Source organism: Triticum aestivum, chromosome 4B (assembly GCF_018294505.1).
Source record: "Triticum aestivum cultivar Chinese Spring chromosome 4B, IWGSC CS RefSeq v2.1, whole genome shotgun sequence".
Lineage (NCBI taxonomy): Eukaryota > Viridiplantae > Streptophyta > Magnoliopsida > Poales > Poaceae > Triticum > Triticum aestivum.
The window spans coordinates 255,896,333-255,915,344 of record NC_057804.1 but is presented as its reverse complement, the minus strand read 5'-3'; the positions used below and the strand labels follow the sequence as shown (position 1 = coordinate 255,915,344).

Below are 19,012 nucleotides of genomic sequence, written 5' to 3'. Positions count from 1 at the left end.
GAGGACGACTCCGACTCAACCATCAATGACCACCGATGTAGCCCCCACCTCAAACAAGCACAGACGCCTGGGCGGCCGATGCCAAACAGTCAATCGCACGCGCCGATGAACATACAACTCCAACTCTGTCGATGAGCATTGCAGGGGAAAAGCGTTGAGCCTACGCCGAGCCGGCATGGGAACCGACCACCCGTCTCATGTTATCATCACCGTGGGGCACCGTCTTTGTAGCTCTGACTTCAGGAAGACAAATGATGCACGGCGACCCCTCGAACACATCCGATGAGACCGACCACCAAAGCTCGATTACAGCCCAATTCCGCCCGAAGTCGCCATCATTGCCAGACAAGAAGTCACACAACATACGAACACTTGTCAGCCACAATGCCGCAAGCGTCCAGCCATGAAGCGCACAAACAGGATCCAATGCTCTTCAAGGCGACCCCCGAAAGCAACGACGCTGACACCGACGCCTAAGCATGACCAGCACACCGTTCTAGCGGCCATAGCAGCTACCGTCGCCGCGAAAAACGAAACCACCGCCTCGGGACCCACGATCCACCAAGCCCTAAGCTACCGTCAGAGGTCCCCCATCCCCTTGAGGAACTGGGGCCGCCACCACCGCAGCAAAGGCCGCTAGCAGCGATGGGAGGGGAGCAGTTGATGGATGGGCCTGGCGACACTAGGTTTTGGGGCCCCTGGGTCTCCTAGAAGAGATGACGCGAGCGAGAGGTAGATGAGGTTTCTACTTTGGTTTTTCCAGAAACGTTTCTAATGGGAGCAACTAGTTGACAAATGCTCCTTCGGAGCCTCACAACGATTAGCGTCACTTGGGGCGCTCTCAGCCGCCCGCCACGTGTCGCGCTCTGGGCGCTTCATTCGAATATTTTTTTGCACGGGTTTTCGACTTATTAAACGGGTTTTTCTGGATTTTTTTGATGTTTTGGTTTTCAACCGGTCTTCCTTAGCTTTTGGGACAAAAAATTTTGAGAAATAAAATTTATTTTGCACGAAATAACATGTTTTTTTTCTTCCACCAGAGGCACGATTTTGCTTCTGCGAGGGGCACGTTTTTGCTTTTGAGAGAAGCACAACCATGCCTCTCAAAAACGAAAAAAACATGTTTTTTTTCTTCTATCATAGGAACGGTTTTATTTCCGCGAGAGACACGGTTTTGCTTTCGCGAGAGGCACGAATGAGCCTTTCAAAAATGAAAACAAAAAAAGCGTGTTTTCTGGGTTTTTTCATCCTGAGAAGCACGATTTTGTTTCCCTGATAGGCACAGTTTTGCTTTCGCGAGAGGCACACTCTCGAAAACGAAAAAAACATGTTTTCTGCTTTCTTTTCCTTCCGCGAGAGGCACGATTTTACTTCAGCGAGAGGCATAGTTGTGCTTTCGCGAACTGTGCCTCTCAAAAACAAAAAAAATACGTTTTTTATTTTATTTTTTTTCTTTCGTGAGAGACACGGTTGTGATTTCACGAGACGCACGGCCATGCCTCTTTCATAAAGGAAAAAAGTATGCTCCCGGTTCAATTTTTTGTCCGGTTTTTACTACTGATTTTTTTCTTGAAAATGAAAGCACATTAAAACCTACCAACATAGGTTATAGCTTTGAAACACTTGACGCAAGGAATCCAACTATGAAAGCGGTGCGAGATTTGAACGTACGGTTTAATAGATAAAATGTTTGAATAAACAAATCTAGAAGAAAGAGAAAACTCACAGGTTGCAATCAATTAGTGATTTCGGTTTCTAGTTTGTTATGTTGGGATTTTTATCATGCTCCATTTTGAATATCCGGGTCACTAAGCATTACGTGGAACATGATGAGCCCAAATACAGAACTACCATAAACTGCATACGATTCCAGTTCATCAATAGCTCGTGTACCTCGACAAAAGCACCCAAAACAGATAAATAATTGATAGCTACACAACCTCTACTTACATAAGAGGAAGTCACAAATACAAGAACAATGATCAAACCAGGGGAAATATCACATTAATTTACTGGCAGAGATTGGTCTAGATATTACAACGGGGATACTTTGCAAGTGCCTACTTCTGCGAGTCAGAAGATTCCTCCTCCTTTTTTGTCTGCGACTCGGAGGGTTCCTCCTCAAGTGCCTTCTGGATGTCTTTCTGCAAATTTGAGACCAATGCGTAAGAAAATACTGCGTGATGAGAGAGAGAGAGAGAGAGAGAGAGAGAGAGAGAGAGAGACCTCGAATGAAAATGGAGTGGTAGCAGTTGCGTATCTGTTGATTACTTTCCCATTCTTGTCAACAAGAAACTTGGTAAAGTTCCACTTGATTCTTGAACCAAACAAACCAGGTTTGCTAGCTTTCAAAAACTTATAAAGCGGCGCAGCATCTGGGCCATTTACACGCACCTGCAATTTTCAAGTACAAGATTGACCCAGCTTTACAGATAAACAACAGTCCTGTAATTTGTAATTTGTACCCATGTTTATGTGATGGCCATCAACAGTAGAACATACCAAGAAACTCTGACCTCACCTAATGTATCCAAACTTAAATTGTTGCAAAGAAAAGAAAGTGTATACTTGTATGGAAGCAACAAAACAGGGCGTGTTTGGTAGCCCACATAAAGGCCAACCAGGTCCGCTCAGGAAAAACATAGGTTGTTTGGTTGCCTGCCTTCACAGTTGGGCCTGCATGGAGGAGGATCGATTTGCCTGGCCACACGATCGCTCGGGTGCATACACGGCGAAATCCACTTACACCCAGCTGTGTCAGGGTGGGTTGCGTTCCCCTACGGCAATTGGGACCTGGCGCAGCTGGGCGCCGCTCAAGTGCAAAATTTTCGCTTGGTTGGCTGTGCAGCACAGATTGTGGACGTCGGATAGAAGGGCGCGGCACGGCCTGCAGGACACACCCTCGCCTTGCTACACGTGCCTGCAGGACGAGGATAACGCGGAGCATATTCTGGTGCAATGCGTCTACGCGCATGAGGTTTGGCATATGTGCCTGGATTCAATGCACTTGAGTGTGGAGGCTCCTCTAGTGAGTAACACTTTCGCTGAATGGTGGTTGAGAGCTAGAGCCACTTTTCATGGCAAGGAGAGGAGGGGTTTCGATACATTCGTCATCGAGACAGCGTGGTCTCTTTGGAAACAGAGGAACGCACGGGTCTTCCGTCGACCGGAGCAAGTTAAGGGACCTAGAGAACTAGCTAGTTGGATTATCGATGAGTTACAAGAGCTGATTCGAGCAGGTGTAGGAGTCGGAGGTCTAGATAGATTTGTGAGGAGTTGACCTCAGCCCAGTGTTCGGTGTGGTGTTGCCAGTGACGGATGTTCGCATCTGTCGCAGGTGTCTTGTAATTATATATTCTCTCTTCTATAAAAATATGGTACGCCATTGGCGTACTCTCGAAAAAAAAACAGTTGGGCCTGCATAGCACGAAACTTAAAGCAGCTCCCAGCCAGTTCCGTGCTGAATCGGCTGTTTCCAACCAGCCAAGCTGAGTTGAGCCACATCGAGCACATGCTGGGCCCCTTTGCATGAGGGTATACGAGTACGATGCTAGCTAGTATACAGCCTGTACTTGCTATCTTTTCCCACCTCCGGTAAGCTCCTCTCGGCCTCCTCTCCTGCGTCCTACTACATTGGCACCACTGCCCACGTTATTCCTCTCGACCTCTCCAGCGTCTTGCTGCACTGTCACCACCACCAGCATGGTTCCTCTCGGCCTTCTCGCCCACATCATACAACACTGACGCCATTATCGGCGTTGTTCCTCTCGGCCTCCTCGCAGTGTCCTACTAAACTGGTGCCGTCCCCGGCGTCGTTCCTTTCGGCCTCCTCTCCCTCGTCCTACTACACTGATGCTGCCATGGCGTGCACACTGCAATTTTTCTCCTCTGTCATCTGCCGCAGCACCCTTCTGCCAAAATTGATCCCCTAATACAGGAAGCCTAGAAGCCTAGATGCGGACAGCCAAACGATGTGCAGATATTGGTTTATTTTTGCCAGTTTTTGCTCAGCCAGACTCAACTGGGCCAAGCATGCAATGCAGGCAAATTCGCAGATGACAACCAAACACGCCCACAGTGCATATCTATGTTGACATTTGGCCAAGCATGCAATGCAGGCAAATTCGCAGATGACAACCAAACATGCCCACAGTGCATATCTATGTTGACATTTGTTTCTACCACGTAAACTCGTGTCAAACTTGCGATATGTTTTAAAACATAAGGCATGATATTTTCCCTCCAATGCTGTTTTGATTTTATCGTCTAGAAACCATGATGAACAAGAAATAGCCAATGCTCTAGCTATGAAGAGAAAGTGACTTCAACTAAGCTTCATTAGTGGGAAAATATTAGACGCTTCTTGACAAACAGTTCGGGTATGGTCTTACCTTCTGAAAAACTGGATATTCAGCTTTGAATCTTGTGCATGCAAAGTCTTGGATCTGCTGGTCACTGCCTGGCTCTTGTCGCAAAAACTGGTTGCAGGGGAATGCTAATATCTCAAAGTCTGGCCATTTTAGAAGCAAGAGGAGTTAGTTTTCACCCTACCTAACATCTAAATCATTATATAATTTAGCATCAAAGAGGCAATCTATGGGTTACTTGCATACTGATATCACGCATAATAAGATTTTATGACAGTGCATAAATGAGCTTACTACTGCTGAACGCATGATTAACAATCTGTCATTATAATTTTCTTCTAATCCAATGTCCATTAAGTTCTAGAAGATTTATTTTTCCATAAAGTGTCCACACTTACTTATATCTCACAACAAATGGTTGGCACGCTAAATCCTTCAAGAACTGAAGCTAGTACAATGGCAGAAATTCATAATATTTCATAGATAAAAAGATGAGAGGTCCCATTAGGCAATGTGCAATGCGCCAATGCCATAGAAAAAATATGGTTGTTGACCAGTGTTGCGAAGATCTCATGGCAATATTCATTATTTGGGGATTTAGGTACGGGATTTCATACATTGGAGGTTTAACCTAGGTTCAGACCCCTTGTTCTAGGGGTAACACCCTAATCCAGCTTGGATGTTTTCTCTCTTGTATGAGCCGAATGATCAAAGAAGATTTGTCTAGCCTGTATGCTTGAGTGAACCTATCTATGTCTCGCACCCTTCTCACCTTATATACTACACAGAAGGTGGAGATACAAGGGTTGTTAAGAGCCATGATGTAATAACAGCCATAACGGTGGCTGTTACTGGTGGAATTACCACGTCGCCAAAAGAGCCATCTTGACGGTGCCGCGAGTAACGTTCGTCTTGATTGACTGTGTCTTGGTCCAGTAAAATGAACATTGCAGTGCCTTAGCCGGACGGGCTTCGTGACATTCAATAGGATGAGCTTTATCCATGCCGGACCAGCTGAGTGATTCTCCTGATGAAGACTGCCCTGCTGGGTCGAATCCTTGTCATGGGCCTACCCTGAGGGTTCCATGGATTTCGAGTCGCTCGACTAGTCGCGACTAGTCGACGACTAGTCTATGAGTCGCAAAAATATGGTCGACTCAGCTTAGTGTCGACTCGCGAATCTGAGTCGCGACTAGTCACAACACAGGCTCGACTTCTTCCGAGTCGCTGCTCCAGAGCGACTCGCATGAGTCGCGACTCGAAAACCATGGAGGGTTCCCGCCATTAGTAGCCACCAAGTCCTTCAAGGTATCGAGGATGGCGCCGACTCCTCGGAAGAGGAAGGTTCCTGTGGGGAAACCGACTGTGATCATCATCGAGTCACCCGAAGAGGTTAGAGGCTGGCAGTTTATAACAGACTTAGTGATACCCAATACACTCAGCAGCGAGCTTGGCTTGTGGCCGTTTGGCTTGTGGCTTGTTAGGAAGCATATGATAAATTCTGAGTGATCTCGAGGAACGCACGGGTTTATCCAAGTGGGTCATTGCCAGCTTTGGACCTGAGGAGGCGCATTCCTTCTATTTTCGTCTTCAAAAATTAAGTCAACGGACTCGGGCATTTGGTTAGGAAACCAACATGTGCCATTGAGGATGTCAAGTCCGTACTTTGCATTGGCATTGCCAAGTGATCTGGAACTCGCAGGAGTCGGTCCATCAACGCCTTTTCCTCGAGGGCGGCGATTGCCCAATTGAATGGTTCAGCGTGGAGCCAAATGATGTTGTTGAACGGCGTGGAGGGTAGTGGATCCCGGCCTGGTTCGTCAATTGCGTGTCACGCCGCCTGGTCTAGTCAAGCTTTTAGTCCACGCAACTTTCAGACTGCGTGACCGTTCACGGTCGTCAGATGGAGTCTTGACCGTAGTGTCCGTGTCCCATCGACTGCGCGCATTAGTGCGAGCCATCAAGTGGGTCGCTCCCAGAGGTGTTGTCCCGGGGTGAACGCTTCGGATTCCGCGCAAGGAGTGCACGGTGTGAACTGCTGCCGCTGTTGTCACTGAAGCTGCTGCTGCTGCTGCGAAGAATGGTTGTCGCCTCTTCTCTGCCAGCCGGCTAGCAGGCTGGCAAAGGGGTGAATGGACAACATCATCGGCAGATGAGGAGTGATTGGTGCGGTATGCTTCCATCGGGATGATGGCCCCAAAGGATCAGTGTCAGTAGGGGAAGCCCTGCAAGGAGGTGGCACCAGATGCACAGGCAGACAAGCGCGTGCATCGCACGCGTACATCACACGCTCTTCTTTTACGGCATTCAACTGCATCATCTGAACCCAAATGGGATATTGCAAATTGCTTGTTTTATCACCTTGTGTGAGTGCTTCCTGGGCACCAAACCTCGCTGGGCTTTATGGAAGCGAATCTTCGTGGCAGAACCCCGGACTGTGAAGGCAGGTGGACCGATGTCTTCTTACGGTGGTGTTGGAATCCGACTTGTGTAGGGAAAGATATGTTTGGATTCCTTGAAACTCATAAACTATAGCAATCCAATTAGTTCTATATCCAAGATATCCCCACACTGCCTGGCAATGAGGGTCTTCCTCCATACGCCGATGGTCCTCCAACAGACTCGGATGGATGGAAACCTCAACTCATTGAGAAGGGGGCGAAGGAATCCAATCTCTTAATGGGGAGACTGCAGGTCGTCAAGGATCTGGGGCTCACTGGACCCGATCTGATCGCCACTTGGGTAAATCGATGTATCCAACCACTTGAGGCGAAAGCGCGCCCCAAGTGGTGTTATTCGGGTGCTGATGATCCTACCCAAGTCTCTCCCAAGGAATACATGGACGCCGACTACAGTAACTGGATGGATAATTTGACCAAATGGAAGTTCCGCCACGAGGTGCTTGTGCCTGCATTCGGTGCCGACAATCAGCCTCCCACTGTAAGTTGTTGCAGACTCTTGAGTAACGTACTATTCTTGCCACTGCTCCGTGTTTGACCCATATCTTTGTTTTTTCATGATTTTTTGGAATTTCATTATATGGCGCCTCTCCCTGAAGATGGTCCGGACGGTCCGGATGCGCATGTTTCTCCGTAAAAATGCAGTCCTTTTCCGTACACGGGCCAACCACCAACTGTTGCTCTTGCCAACCGGACAGTCGGGTTGCGACTATAGTTGGGACAAAGAGTGGGCCTTTTATATGGCATGCAGTTACTTGACTTATGCAAAGAATAAATTCAGGAGAATCGAGTAGCATGCTGACTAGCGACACAACCAGTGGGTAGAGCACCCGATGGGATGTGGTGATAGCCCTTGGGCATGGCCCGGAGTCGAACCAAACTTAGATCATAAGGAATGTAAAGATTCGGTTTTTCAGAGTGAATGACGCAGCCCCTGAGCGATAGCCGAAGGGGTCAGTTTTTATTCCAATGATCTTAACTTGAAAGAGTATTGAAAGATAGAAAGCTTAACCAAAAAAGGGAAGTAGTTGGGCAATGTTCCATGTCCTCTCGGTTTCTTCGCCTTCTCGATCAGCCTGTACATGCCATTGTGTAGCACTTGGCTGACAAAGAAGGGTCCTTCCCATGGCGGAGGGAGCTTGTGCATTCCCTCCTTGTTCTGGATCAGCCGGAGAACTAGATCACCCTCATTGAACGCTCGACCTCGTACTCGGCAGCTATGATAGCGGCGCGAGTTTTGTTGGTATATGGCCTAGTGAGAGTGAGCGAGTTCTCAGGCATCCTCCAAAAGGTCGACGGCATCTTGGCGCGCAGACTCGGAATCCACCTCCACATACGCCACGACTCGAGGGGGGTCACGAATGATGTCGGCATGGTGGCTTCTGCTCCATAGACCATAAAGAACAGCGTGCAGCCAGTTGATCTGTTTGGAGTCGTCCATAAGCTCCATAGGAAAGGCGGTAGCTCGTCAAGCCAGCAGCTAAGAGTCTCTTTCAAGAGTCTTAGCAGCCGGGGCTTGATACCTTGAAGGATGAGACCATTGGAGAGCTCCACTTGTCCATTGCACTGGGAGTGCGCTACTGAGACATAATCCAGTCGGAGACCGTGACGTCGCAAAAGCAGCGAAAACGCCTGAAAGTAAAGTTCTTCCCATTGTCGGTGATGATGATGTGCGAGATGCCGAACAGATAGATGAGGCCTTTGATAATGCTGACAACTGTCTGGCCATCTTGCTTGATGATAGGTTTGACTTCGATCCACTTCGTGAACTTGTCCACCGCGACAAGCAAATGAGTGAATCCACCTTTGGCAGTATTGTGCGGGCCCACCATATCAAGTCATCACACAGCATGGCCATGTGATAGGGATGGTTTCGAGGGATGTACCCAGCATGTGTGGCTCACATGCATACCTCTGGCAGTTTTGGCACTTGCAGACGAGATCTTCTACGTCAGCCAAAGTGGTAAGCCCGAAGAATCCATGCTTAAATGCTTTGGCGACAAGGGCGCACGATGACACATGATGACTGCAGGTTCGAGAGTGAATTTCCTCAAGAATTTATCGCCCTTCCTCTGGAGACATGCAACGTTGGAAGACTCCAATGATGTTGCCGTTGTAAAGCTCGCCATTGATGATGGTGCATGCCTCGGCATGGGGGATGATTTGCCGAGCTATGTCTCATCAGCCGACAGCTCCCTTCGGATTATGTAATCCAAGTACGGTTGTATCCAGGCTGGAATGATGGGGAGGTCGGCCTTAGCGTCTGGCTGAATGGGTTCTTGTTCGAGCTCGGCCTTCGTCTTTGTTTTGATGGATGGTTTACATAGTTGCTCCAGAAAAACACCAGAAGGAATGGGCTCTATGGTGGAGCAAATCTTCCGAGTGTATCAGCTGATTCGTTCTACTTCTGACTAACATGATGAAGCTCCAAGCCCTCGAACTTTTTTCGAGCTTGCGACTTCCTCTCGATATACGATCATGGAAGGATCCTTGGCATCACCATCCTTCATGACTTGTTGTACCACAAGATCTGAATCTCCGCTGCAAAGCAGCCCACGGAAGCCAAATGATACAACGATCCACAAGCCATGCAACAAGGCTTCATACTCCACAACGTTGTTAGATGCAGCAAAGTGAATATGCAGTACATATCTGAGCTTGCCGCTTTCGAGAAAAATAAGGATGACCCCAGCCCCCGAGCCTGTAAGCATCTTGGATCCGTCGAAGTACATGATCCATTGTTCAGACCGCACCTAAGAAGGGACTGAGTTTCCATCCATTCAACCAAGAAATCAGCCAAGACCTGAGATTTGATGGCCTTGCGTGCCTCATAGTTGATGTCGTGAGCCGCGATCTCAATGGCCCATTTGGCCACTCGACAGTGGCATCCTATTGTCGATGGTTTCTAACAAGGGCGCGCTACTGACCACCATGACCGTGTGGGCCTGAAAGTAGTGGAGCAGTTTCCTGGACACCATAAAGCCGCCATAAACAAGCTTTTGGTAATGGGGATGTTGTTGCTTGGAGCCGAAGAGAACCTCGTTTACATAGTAAACGGATCGCTAGACCTTCTGCACCTTGCCTTGTTCTGCGTGCTCCACCACCAAGACAACGATGACCGTGTTGAAGTGTATATTTGGATTGCCTAGCCCTTTCCATCAGTTCGGACTTTTGGTTGCGTTGGCTAGTGCATGAAGCTTAAAATGGTATCAGGGCTAAGGTCTTGAGTTCAAGTCCTGGCTTCGCAATTTATCCAAAAGTTGTTGTCGTCCCTGTTGTGTCCACGTATAGGCCTCTTGAGCCATACCTCAAAGTCTATTCATGTGTTGACTTCTCGCATCACACTGAGAGGGCGTCTTGAAGTGTATATGTAGACTGCCTAGCCCTTTCCATCACTTCGGACTTTTGGTTGCATCGACTAGTGCATGAAGCTTAACAAACCACTTGCTGGCGGCAACAATGTAGAGCAGTAAGGGCTCCCTTATAGCCGAAGCGGCTATAGTGGTGTGCACAACGAGTGCTTGAGGTCTCCAAAGATCGGCTGGGCCTCGTTAGTCCACTCAAGGATCGGACTTCTTCAGAAGTGGATAGAGTGGCAGGCCCTTTTCCTCAGCCTAGAGATGAACCGGACAAGAGTGGCAATGCACCCAGTCAGTTGTTGCACATCCTTCAGATTTTTTGGCTTGGACATCTTCAAAATAGCGTTGATCTTCTTCGGGTTTGCCTCAACTCCGCGCCCGAAGACAACGAAATAAAGGAGTTTTACCAAAGACACATTTCTCCGGGTTGAGCTTCATGTTAATCCACCTTAGATTGGCGAAGGTCTCAACCAAGTCGGACAGGAGATCGTCTCCATGTTTGGACTTGACCACGATGTCATCGATGTAGACGTAGGCATCCAGAAAAAACACACGCTCACAAGCAACCATGGAGTCGATCACCTGACCGATATGAGGCAAAGCAAGATTCTTGGGGCATGCTTTGTTGATCGGTCGATAGTCAATGCACATGTGGGTGGATTTCTTCGCTACCATGTCCAGGTTTGCCAGCCACTCCGTGTGGAGGACCTCTCGGATGAAGCCGACTTCAAGTAGCCGGGCAATTTCTTCACCGATGTCTTTGTGCTTCAATGAAGGGCCTGCTTGAATGCTTCGCGCCCTTGATAACATTGAGTTTGTGCTCGGGTAAGTCCCTTACGACGTCTGGCATGTCAGTCGGCTTCCAAACAAAGATGTCCCAATTCTCGTGAAGTACGCTCTTTCCTCCTACCTCCATTCAGAATTAACTGTCGCTGAAATGAGTGCATCTAGACGCGTTTTAGTGTGCAGATTCACTCATTTCAGCGATACTTAATTCCCGGATAAAGAGAGTATTTAGCAGGAACATCAGTGGCGATCTACACGGTCTTGGATAAATCTTCCAAGCCGACTTGCACTTTCTTGGTGTCCTTGGCCGATTGGAAGGAGACGACTATTGATTTTTGTCGGCCGGCATCTGTTCCGCGTCAACCTCCTTCTGGATCTTGGCCAACCCTGTAGCAGCAATAAGGGTCTCAGTGATAGGCACGTCGGCGTCATCGCACTCATTGGAGTGCTTGGGGTAGCCAGAGATCGTGATCACTCCATTGGTGCCCAACATCTTGAGCTTGAGGTAGACATACCAGGGCATAGCCACAAACTTGGCATCGGCAGGGCGCCCCAAGATGACGTGATAGGTACTCCGGCGTAGAGGATGTCGATGTTGCTCACCCCATCCATGAGCACCTTTTGCAGCCGGAACCAGCCAACTTGCGGATCCATGACCAAGTTAGGAATGTGAGTTGGGTGATCGCTACAATCAAATCCGATCGACACCTTCGATGAGTTCAGCCATTGTGTAATGGTTGGCATGGTCACGTTGACCTCGCGGGAGCGAAGCTTGTGATTCCGCTTGGTGTCCAATCCCTGGAAGATGATTACATCTCGCCTGCGGCCTGACCATGGTTATTGTCGTCGCTGTTGTTGTTGTTGGCAACTGATTTCTCCGACCGAAGGCGCTTCACTATGTTGCAATCCCTGGTGGAGTGCATGGATAACCTCTACTTCGTGTCGTGAAACTTGCAGGGCTGATCAAGGATCTTATCAAATGGCAGCTTCTGATATTTGCGTTGCTGCCACTGACGACTTGGCGACCGATTGCCGCTGCACGGCCCATCGTGTTCCGCCATGGCAACCAGCTCTGCTCCGCTGACGCCGTCAGCACCATCCCCCTTCCACTTTTGGTTGTTGTTCCTTCGATTTAAGTCAGGGCGATTTTTCTACCGAGAGGACTCCACTTTAGGTTTGCCTTTGCCCTAAGCAGTCAGATCTAATGGGGGAGTGGTTTTTTCCCCGGAGGAATATCTATTGGCGGGCTCTATTAGTCGACCCATGGTCAACACGTCTGTGCGACCAAGTTTCTGCCTCAGGAGCTCGTACCTAACTCCATATTTGAGGCCTGGATAGCTTAAGGCTCAACGACGTTCTCAGTGGAGTTTTGGAGCCGATTCCAGCGATTGATGTATTCGTGGACCGACTCACCTTCCTTCTTTACATAGTTCCAGGTCTAACAGATGTCCCTCAAAAAATTTGAGAAACGCATCACGTAGATCAGCCTAGACTCCTAGGCGAATGTTGTCTTCGGGCAAGCTATTTAACCATGCCTATCCCAATCCCTCCAAAATCACGGGAAGGTTGCAGATGGCAATGCGCTCGTTGCCTCCGCCGATATTGCAGGCCACAACATAGTCGGTCAGCCAAAAATCGGGCTTGGCGGTACCATCGTACTTGTTGATTCCATTAGCGATCCGCCGTTCTAGGAAAGGTTCAGTCTGTATGCACCAACTGCAACACAAAGGACCGAGTGAACCTGACCCAGTGGGACGATCGGCTTTGCCACGACGCTTGGATCGCTCCTTTGACGCACGGATAGCCTCAATGTCGTCCCATGCATCGCAGGCTCCTGATATCCGCTCCAGAGAGGGGCTGAGTCGGCGTTGCTCGGCACGGATTCGATTGATGTCGTCCCGCGCGATGGGACACCGATTGATGGATCAACTCGGACAGGACGATTACATGGTGATGGGGCAGTTACGAGCCCCCAAAGGTTAGCACCGGACTGACTTTGAAGCCAGTCGGCCTTGCAATGAAGTGGCTATATATTGTTATTCCACCGCAGTCTTGAGCAGCGTGGCAAGTTGGATGTGGTCCTCTGCCGACGGTCAACTGGTGGGTCAAGCCAGCTTGTTGGCCAATGCCGCGACAGTCAGCAGGTTCATGGCCGGAGTACGATGTACTCGGATGCCCTTCAAACCTTGGCTCACCTGTGTGTTGCATGCAACACGAGCCATATGTGTAGTCAAGGCAAATTGTTGAGGAGAACAGCGTGTGTTCCATGTTCTAGCCGCCTGAAGCTCTCGCGCCTCAAGATCCCGCTTCACCTAGGTCAGGCACTTCTGCTCCTTCAGGATGGCCACCCGAGAGGCCTCGAAGGCGACGGCCTTAGGGACGTTCCCCTGACTTGTGCAGAAGTGTGTCATCTTCCGTTCGTGTGGGCACATCAGTAGCGGCCGCACCATTGTTAGCCATGTACACATGTCACAGAAGCATAGTTGTACAAACTTTCATACCTGACGGACTCGGAATCCAGTGTGGGCGGAATAGAATCAGAGTTGATTATCCCCACAAATTGTGGAGTAGCATTGCTAACTTCTGAAGATACGGATCCCAGGGGATGCCCTAGACAACCTTCACTCGCCAACATCGAATGGAAAACAGCAAGCACATGACTCCGGAGCGATCTACAGAGAAGTACATGCTACCGATGCATGGTACAGTGATCATGGGGAGTGCAGCGAAGACAGAATACTAGGCCGTATCGTTGGCATCAAAACGCAGTGCACCGGAACACACAAACTGCCGGGGCCTAAGCCCTCAACCAATGTCCGAGATGATCCTGCCTGGCAGCGGCGGAGCCAACGTACTGCCGTTGGGTTCAGTTGAACCCAACAAAACTTGCCGGCTACGTGCATATTTGTACGACTTACTCAGCCTGAACCCAACAGAATATGAAGCATGACCCCATTAAGCTGCCAAGCCCACGTGAATGGACTAGTAAAAGGCCCAAAAGCCCAGGTACAAATTGTCTCTTGTGCCCACTACCAGGCCTATTCGTCACTTAATCAATAATTAGGTTTATTATCAATCCATAGCATGTATGATGATGGCAGCCGCCGGCCTCTTTGCTTCCCCAACTCGCCTCCCTCTGCTCGTCTCATCCTACCTTATGTCGCCTGAACGCCGGCGGCAAGTGTTCAATTGCAGATCGACAGCGGCAAGCACATAACTGCAGTTCAATTTCGAGGTAGTAAGATCACATGGGCACATCCTCCCCTCTTGTGCATGTTCTATCTAGTCCAGTACGGTAATTTTGCCCTAGTTTTCTAATTGTTTTTCTATGGACCTTGATTGGTCTAGGCTATGGAATGGTATTTTGATGTGGGCTCGCCGAGGTCACCCATTAGACGTAAACTATATCAATTGTCGCAGCAAAGTAATCTCCTGAAGTCTTCCATTCAGAGAGAAATTAATTTAGATGAATTGCCTTATGATGCGACTGATCAGAAGAGAATTTGAGAGTACACACAAAATCCTAAGAAGGAAGTTGATATTTTAACAAGGGGATTTTACGGGCCACCATCTAAATTTGTTTATCCACATAGGGACATTGAAGATACTTACATTCATAATAGGCGAGCAAATGTAAGTTTGCCAATTTGGATGAGATTGCTGATCTTGCTAAGTTAATGGCCCAAACAAATAAGCATGTTACTTTTCCTTTGGTCTATCAATTCTAAAGCTAGTATTAGTATTGCCGGTTGCCACAACATCAGTGAAGAGACGCTTTTTAGTTATGAATGTTGTCAATGAAAAGTAGTATAATAAAATGGGTGATCATTTCATGAGTATTTATCTAATTTTCTATGTGCAAAAGGTCATGTCTTCTACCATTAGTAACGGTGATATGTTTGAATGAAGGATCAAAAAGGGATGCCCCGAAATGTGAGTGACTTTACATGATTCTTTCGCATGATGATATTTTTATTTCAAACTTGTCAAACTAACTTCTTATTTGTTGCTTTTTATATAAAGTGGACGAAACACTATTTTTCGAGGAACTAATTTGTTATTTTCTTTAATGTCCTTAGGAAGAAGAGAAGTTGCATTTGAAGCCAAGAAGTTATTTCAGTATTACCCATGTGATTTTGTAATCTCATCCAATCGGTATGTCTCACACTCTTCAATTTTAATGTAAAAGTATTTGTGATAAGGGATATCATATTCCTATTCATCATGGTTTCTCTGATTGTTATAATCTTGTTGTGATATGGAGTAAAATTGGAATTAGTTCATACCAAGTTCTCACAACTAGTCAATGAGTGAACCCAATGGCTAAATTTTCTGGCTCCGCCCCTGCTGCCTGGACCATAGCTCCAGCACACGAGTGCCCCATGATGGGCGCCTACCCTCGCGTGGATTTCGTGACATTATTCATGATTTGGCGATTTTGTAGAGGCAAGGCAAACATGGGGGTCTAGGTATGGTATTTCACACAATCGAGGTTTTACCCGGGTTCGACCCATGTTCCAGGGGTAACACCCTCCTCCTGCTTGGATGTTTTCTCTCTTTTATGATCCGAGTGATTACAGAGGATTTGTCTAGCCTGTAGACTGGGGTGAACCTAGCTATGTCTTGCACCCTTCTCACCTTTATATACTACAACGAGAAGGTGGAGTTACAAGGGCTGTTAAGAGCCACAATGTAATAACGGCCGTAATGGTGGTACTTACTGATGGAATTACCATGTCGCATAAGAATCATCTTGATGGCGCCGCGCTAACATTCCTTTTGATTGGCCATGTCTTGGTCCAGTCGGATGTACGTTGCGGCCTTTTAGCCGGATGGGCTTTGTGACGTGAAGTCGGATAGGCTTTATCGGTGCCGGCCCAAGTAAGTGATTCTCCTGATGAAGACTCAGAACATCCTTTTCATGGGCCTACCCCGAAAGGATCCCGCGGTCAACCAGAATCATATGTCACGTGGTCTGTAGCTAACTAGGATGCCTCCCTTAAATCTTGGGCCTTGTTCAAGAAATTTGGGGGAAGCCACTAGGCCGTCGACAAAGGTTGTCTTTCCTTTGATGCAGCTCACAACATGGTGAATATGGAAGAAAGCATCCAGCCTATGGGTCTAGCGGGGGGCAAAGGTCTCAATTTTGTTTTACCGACTTAATTGTGTGTTCTTTTCCTGTCCTTAAGGGGCTGTTAGCCTTCTTCTAGGCTCGTAGCTATTTCTACTTTATGTCAATGCATCGAGACGCAATGCTTTTATGTGGTTTTTCGGAGGAAAAAATCAAGGAAGCAAATCTCTAGGGTATTTAGGGTCGAATTAAGCCAGTAGTCCAACATACTGCGAAAATGAATTTCCCCTTGAGTTCTTCAAACCCTTATTTCCTAATTTATTCAAAAAAAATCCTTAAATTTGCTAACATTGAATCACTGAAAATGCCAAACAATATTCTCCTTTTAAAGAAATAGGAACAAACAGATGTTCAGCTCTTCCGCATATTGCTGGACACAGAATATTCTGAGACTATTGGTACTCCAGAAAACTAAAGACAGATCAGTTACAAAGATGAACATGTACACACATTTTTTATGGGAATGAACCTGTACACATTAACACTACTTATACCGTGGTGTGATGTTTGTGTGACATGAAAGTAAAGCTAAAGTCGCACTTCACACGGATGAGAAACTAAAGAAGCCGGTTGTTACTCTACAGAATCAACCAATTCCAGCACCACTTAATCCAGAAAAATGACATCCTATGATTTCGACAAACATCGGTACGCAATCTTCCCCTGGCCGTTTGAGCATATAATCTAGACGATACACAAAATAAACCAAGAAGGGAAGCTGACCTTTCTCCCTGTACTTCTGATAAAGCTCCGTCAGTTGCGTGTAATTAGTCTCCGTGAACCCGCTGATGGGATGACGAAGAACAATATTCAGTACTCCACACGCCAACATGAATGAAGCAAAAAGATCCTAGGAAACTGCCACTGAGACGAGACAAATACCAACCATTTGGAGGCGACGTTGACGATGAGGAGGACCTTCCCCTTGTACGTGTCCAGGCACACCTCCTTGCCGTTGCAATCCTGCTCTCAAAATTTCCCCCAAATAAATTGGAGAAGAAGAAAAATGATGCAGGGTGGCGTGATTCCGCGAGGAGATGAATCACCTTAACGGTGAATTCGTGCACGGAGGTCTCCGGCACAGATTCGGACGCCCCCATCTCGCCCTCTCTTCGCCTCCCGGACGGCGTAAGTCCTCCCGAATCCTCTGTCGAATTTTATCGTGTTTCTTTAGGAGAGAGAATACAGAGAGGATTTCCGTGTCTTTGATGGGCCAACTTATTAATAGCGGCGGTGTGCCGGGACAGGCTGGCCGGCTGTCTCCGTCGAAGTTTCCAACCGGTCCGGCAAGCAAATGTGATTTGCTCTTTTGTCACGTGGGCCCTAAATTGCATTTATGGGACGGCTAAAAAGGAGGGGGAAACTGATGCATTGTTGCCCTCAAAGAAAAAATAAGCTATTACCCTAGATTTTTTCGCATGGTAATACGTGTCTCATTCATATCATAACGAATAAAGTACAAGTTACGTAAAGACCGACATGACAAAACTGAAAAGATAGCAGGATATCTATAAGCTTGACACCAACGTCCGTCACCTGCCTTTAGCACCACCACAGTAGTCACCGAAGAAAAGAATGACGAATCACCTCCTCACCCGAGCTCGACGCGCCTCCATCGCTGATATGCGGCTTTGCGGACCTTCAAGATGGCTCATCAAAAGTGAAGCCCTTGCCGTCGAACGAATCAGACCGGGGCAAACACTCTGGACACGCCATCGAACTCCAGATCTGGCACCCCACCACGACTAAAACGCCAAAGGAGGAAACCATACCTGCCATCCATGAACCACGAGCCCAGCACATGCTCCGTCTTTCAGATGTCGTCGATGCATACCACAATCTGCATTCGCTCCTGGACTACCTCTCAAGCTCCGCGCCGACGCTGGAGCAAACGCCATCGCAATGGCGGAGCCCGAGGACACAGGTCCACCACGAGTATGTCGCTGCCGCCACGTCATCCTTACTTAAACAGACTGATTTCCAAATCCATCCCCAACCATAGTGATGCGGAGCATCCCACAATCATCCCCATGGACGTGCCTACATCTCCCACGACACCACTTGGACCTATGACAAGAGCTCGAGCAAAGGCTATCGAAGATAAGGCGAACTCGATCATCTCCGAACTCCCACTCCCTACTTATGAGACATAGCTACTACCTCATGCGGAGACTCTATGTGTGATCAGGTGTTTGGTGGAGAGTCACGGATCAGCTACAACCATTGGACAAGACGGCGAAGACACCAAGTTCAACGGACAAGAAGAAGGCCCGCTCGAAACTCCCAGTCATCGGACGGCCGACGCCGACCGGACGTCCGACGCCTGGAGGCTCCAAACTACCAGACAAACCCCAGCCTTCGCACGCTACAGCGGCCGGACGATCGACGCCGACCGGACGTCCGACACCTCCCAGCGCCCGGACGACCGAGCCTCTCCGGACGACCGGCACAATCACTCCCGAGCCAAAGCTGCGGAAGAACGAAGACTTCTAGACACCCGGACAACCGGACGACCGACAATTCCTGTCCAGAACCGAAACATCGGACGCCCGACCGGCACCGGACATCCGGACCCTCGTGAGCCTTCGGACGACCAGTGATCGTCGGACGTCCGACGCCTGTGCGTCCGCCCGAGTGTTGGGTCGAAGCCACTTATCCTTTCGCCCCCTTAGACTATAAATAGACTTCTCCCACCTCCTAGCTAGGGTTAACATTTTGATAGCTCATTTGTGAGATAGAGCCTCGCTCATCCATCCGGATCTACTCCTTCATGAGGGACCGACACCTCTTCGGAGAAGATCCACTTGGATTCAAGACCTCCTCTCGGAGAAGACCATCTTCAAGACCTCCTCACGGAGAAGAACCGGTTACCCTATGTATCGTCCCTTGTTGGACTTGGATCTTGTACCC

The 19,012-nt window shown here is 48.4% G+C and overlaps 1 protein-coding gene across 1 annotated transcript; it reads right to left on the bottom strand.

Moving 5' to 3' along the window:
• Positions 1-1,830: 1,830 nt before the first annotated feature.
• Positions 1,831-17,406, bottom strand: LOC123091950 (probable glutathione peroxidase 4). Its single transcript, XM_044513575.1, has 6 exons — positions 17,149-17,406; positions 16,989-17,065; positions 16,826-16,887; positions 4,392-4,510; positions 2,227-2,394; positions 1,831-2,144 (listed from the first exon to the last, which is right to left on the bottom strand). Exons 1-6 carry the CDS (start codon positions 17,200-17,202, stop codon positions 2,061-2,063), a joined length of 564 nt encoding a protein of 187 aa, XP_044369510.1. The 5' UTR covers positions 17,203-17,406; the 3' UTR covers positions 1,831-2,060.
• Positions 17,407-19,012: the final 1,606 nt, after the last annotated feature.

What these genes read in the sequence shown, in the direction of transcription:
- LOC123091950 (XM_044513575.1), bottom strand. Translation starts at nt 17,202, where the DNA reads ATGGGGGCGTCCGAATCTGTGCCGGAGACCTCCGTGCACGAATTCACC. An exon ending in TCAGAAGTACAGGGAGAAAG is followed by an intron (nt 4,511 to 16,825) that starts GTCAGCTTCCCT and finishes TAAAATGGCCAG; the next exon opens with ACTTTGAGATATTAGCATTC. An exon ending in CCACTCCATTTTCATTCGAG is followed by an intron (nt 2,145 to 2,226) that starts GTCTCTCTCTCT and finishes TCAAATTTGCAG; the next exon opens with AAAGACATCCAGAAGGCACT.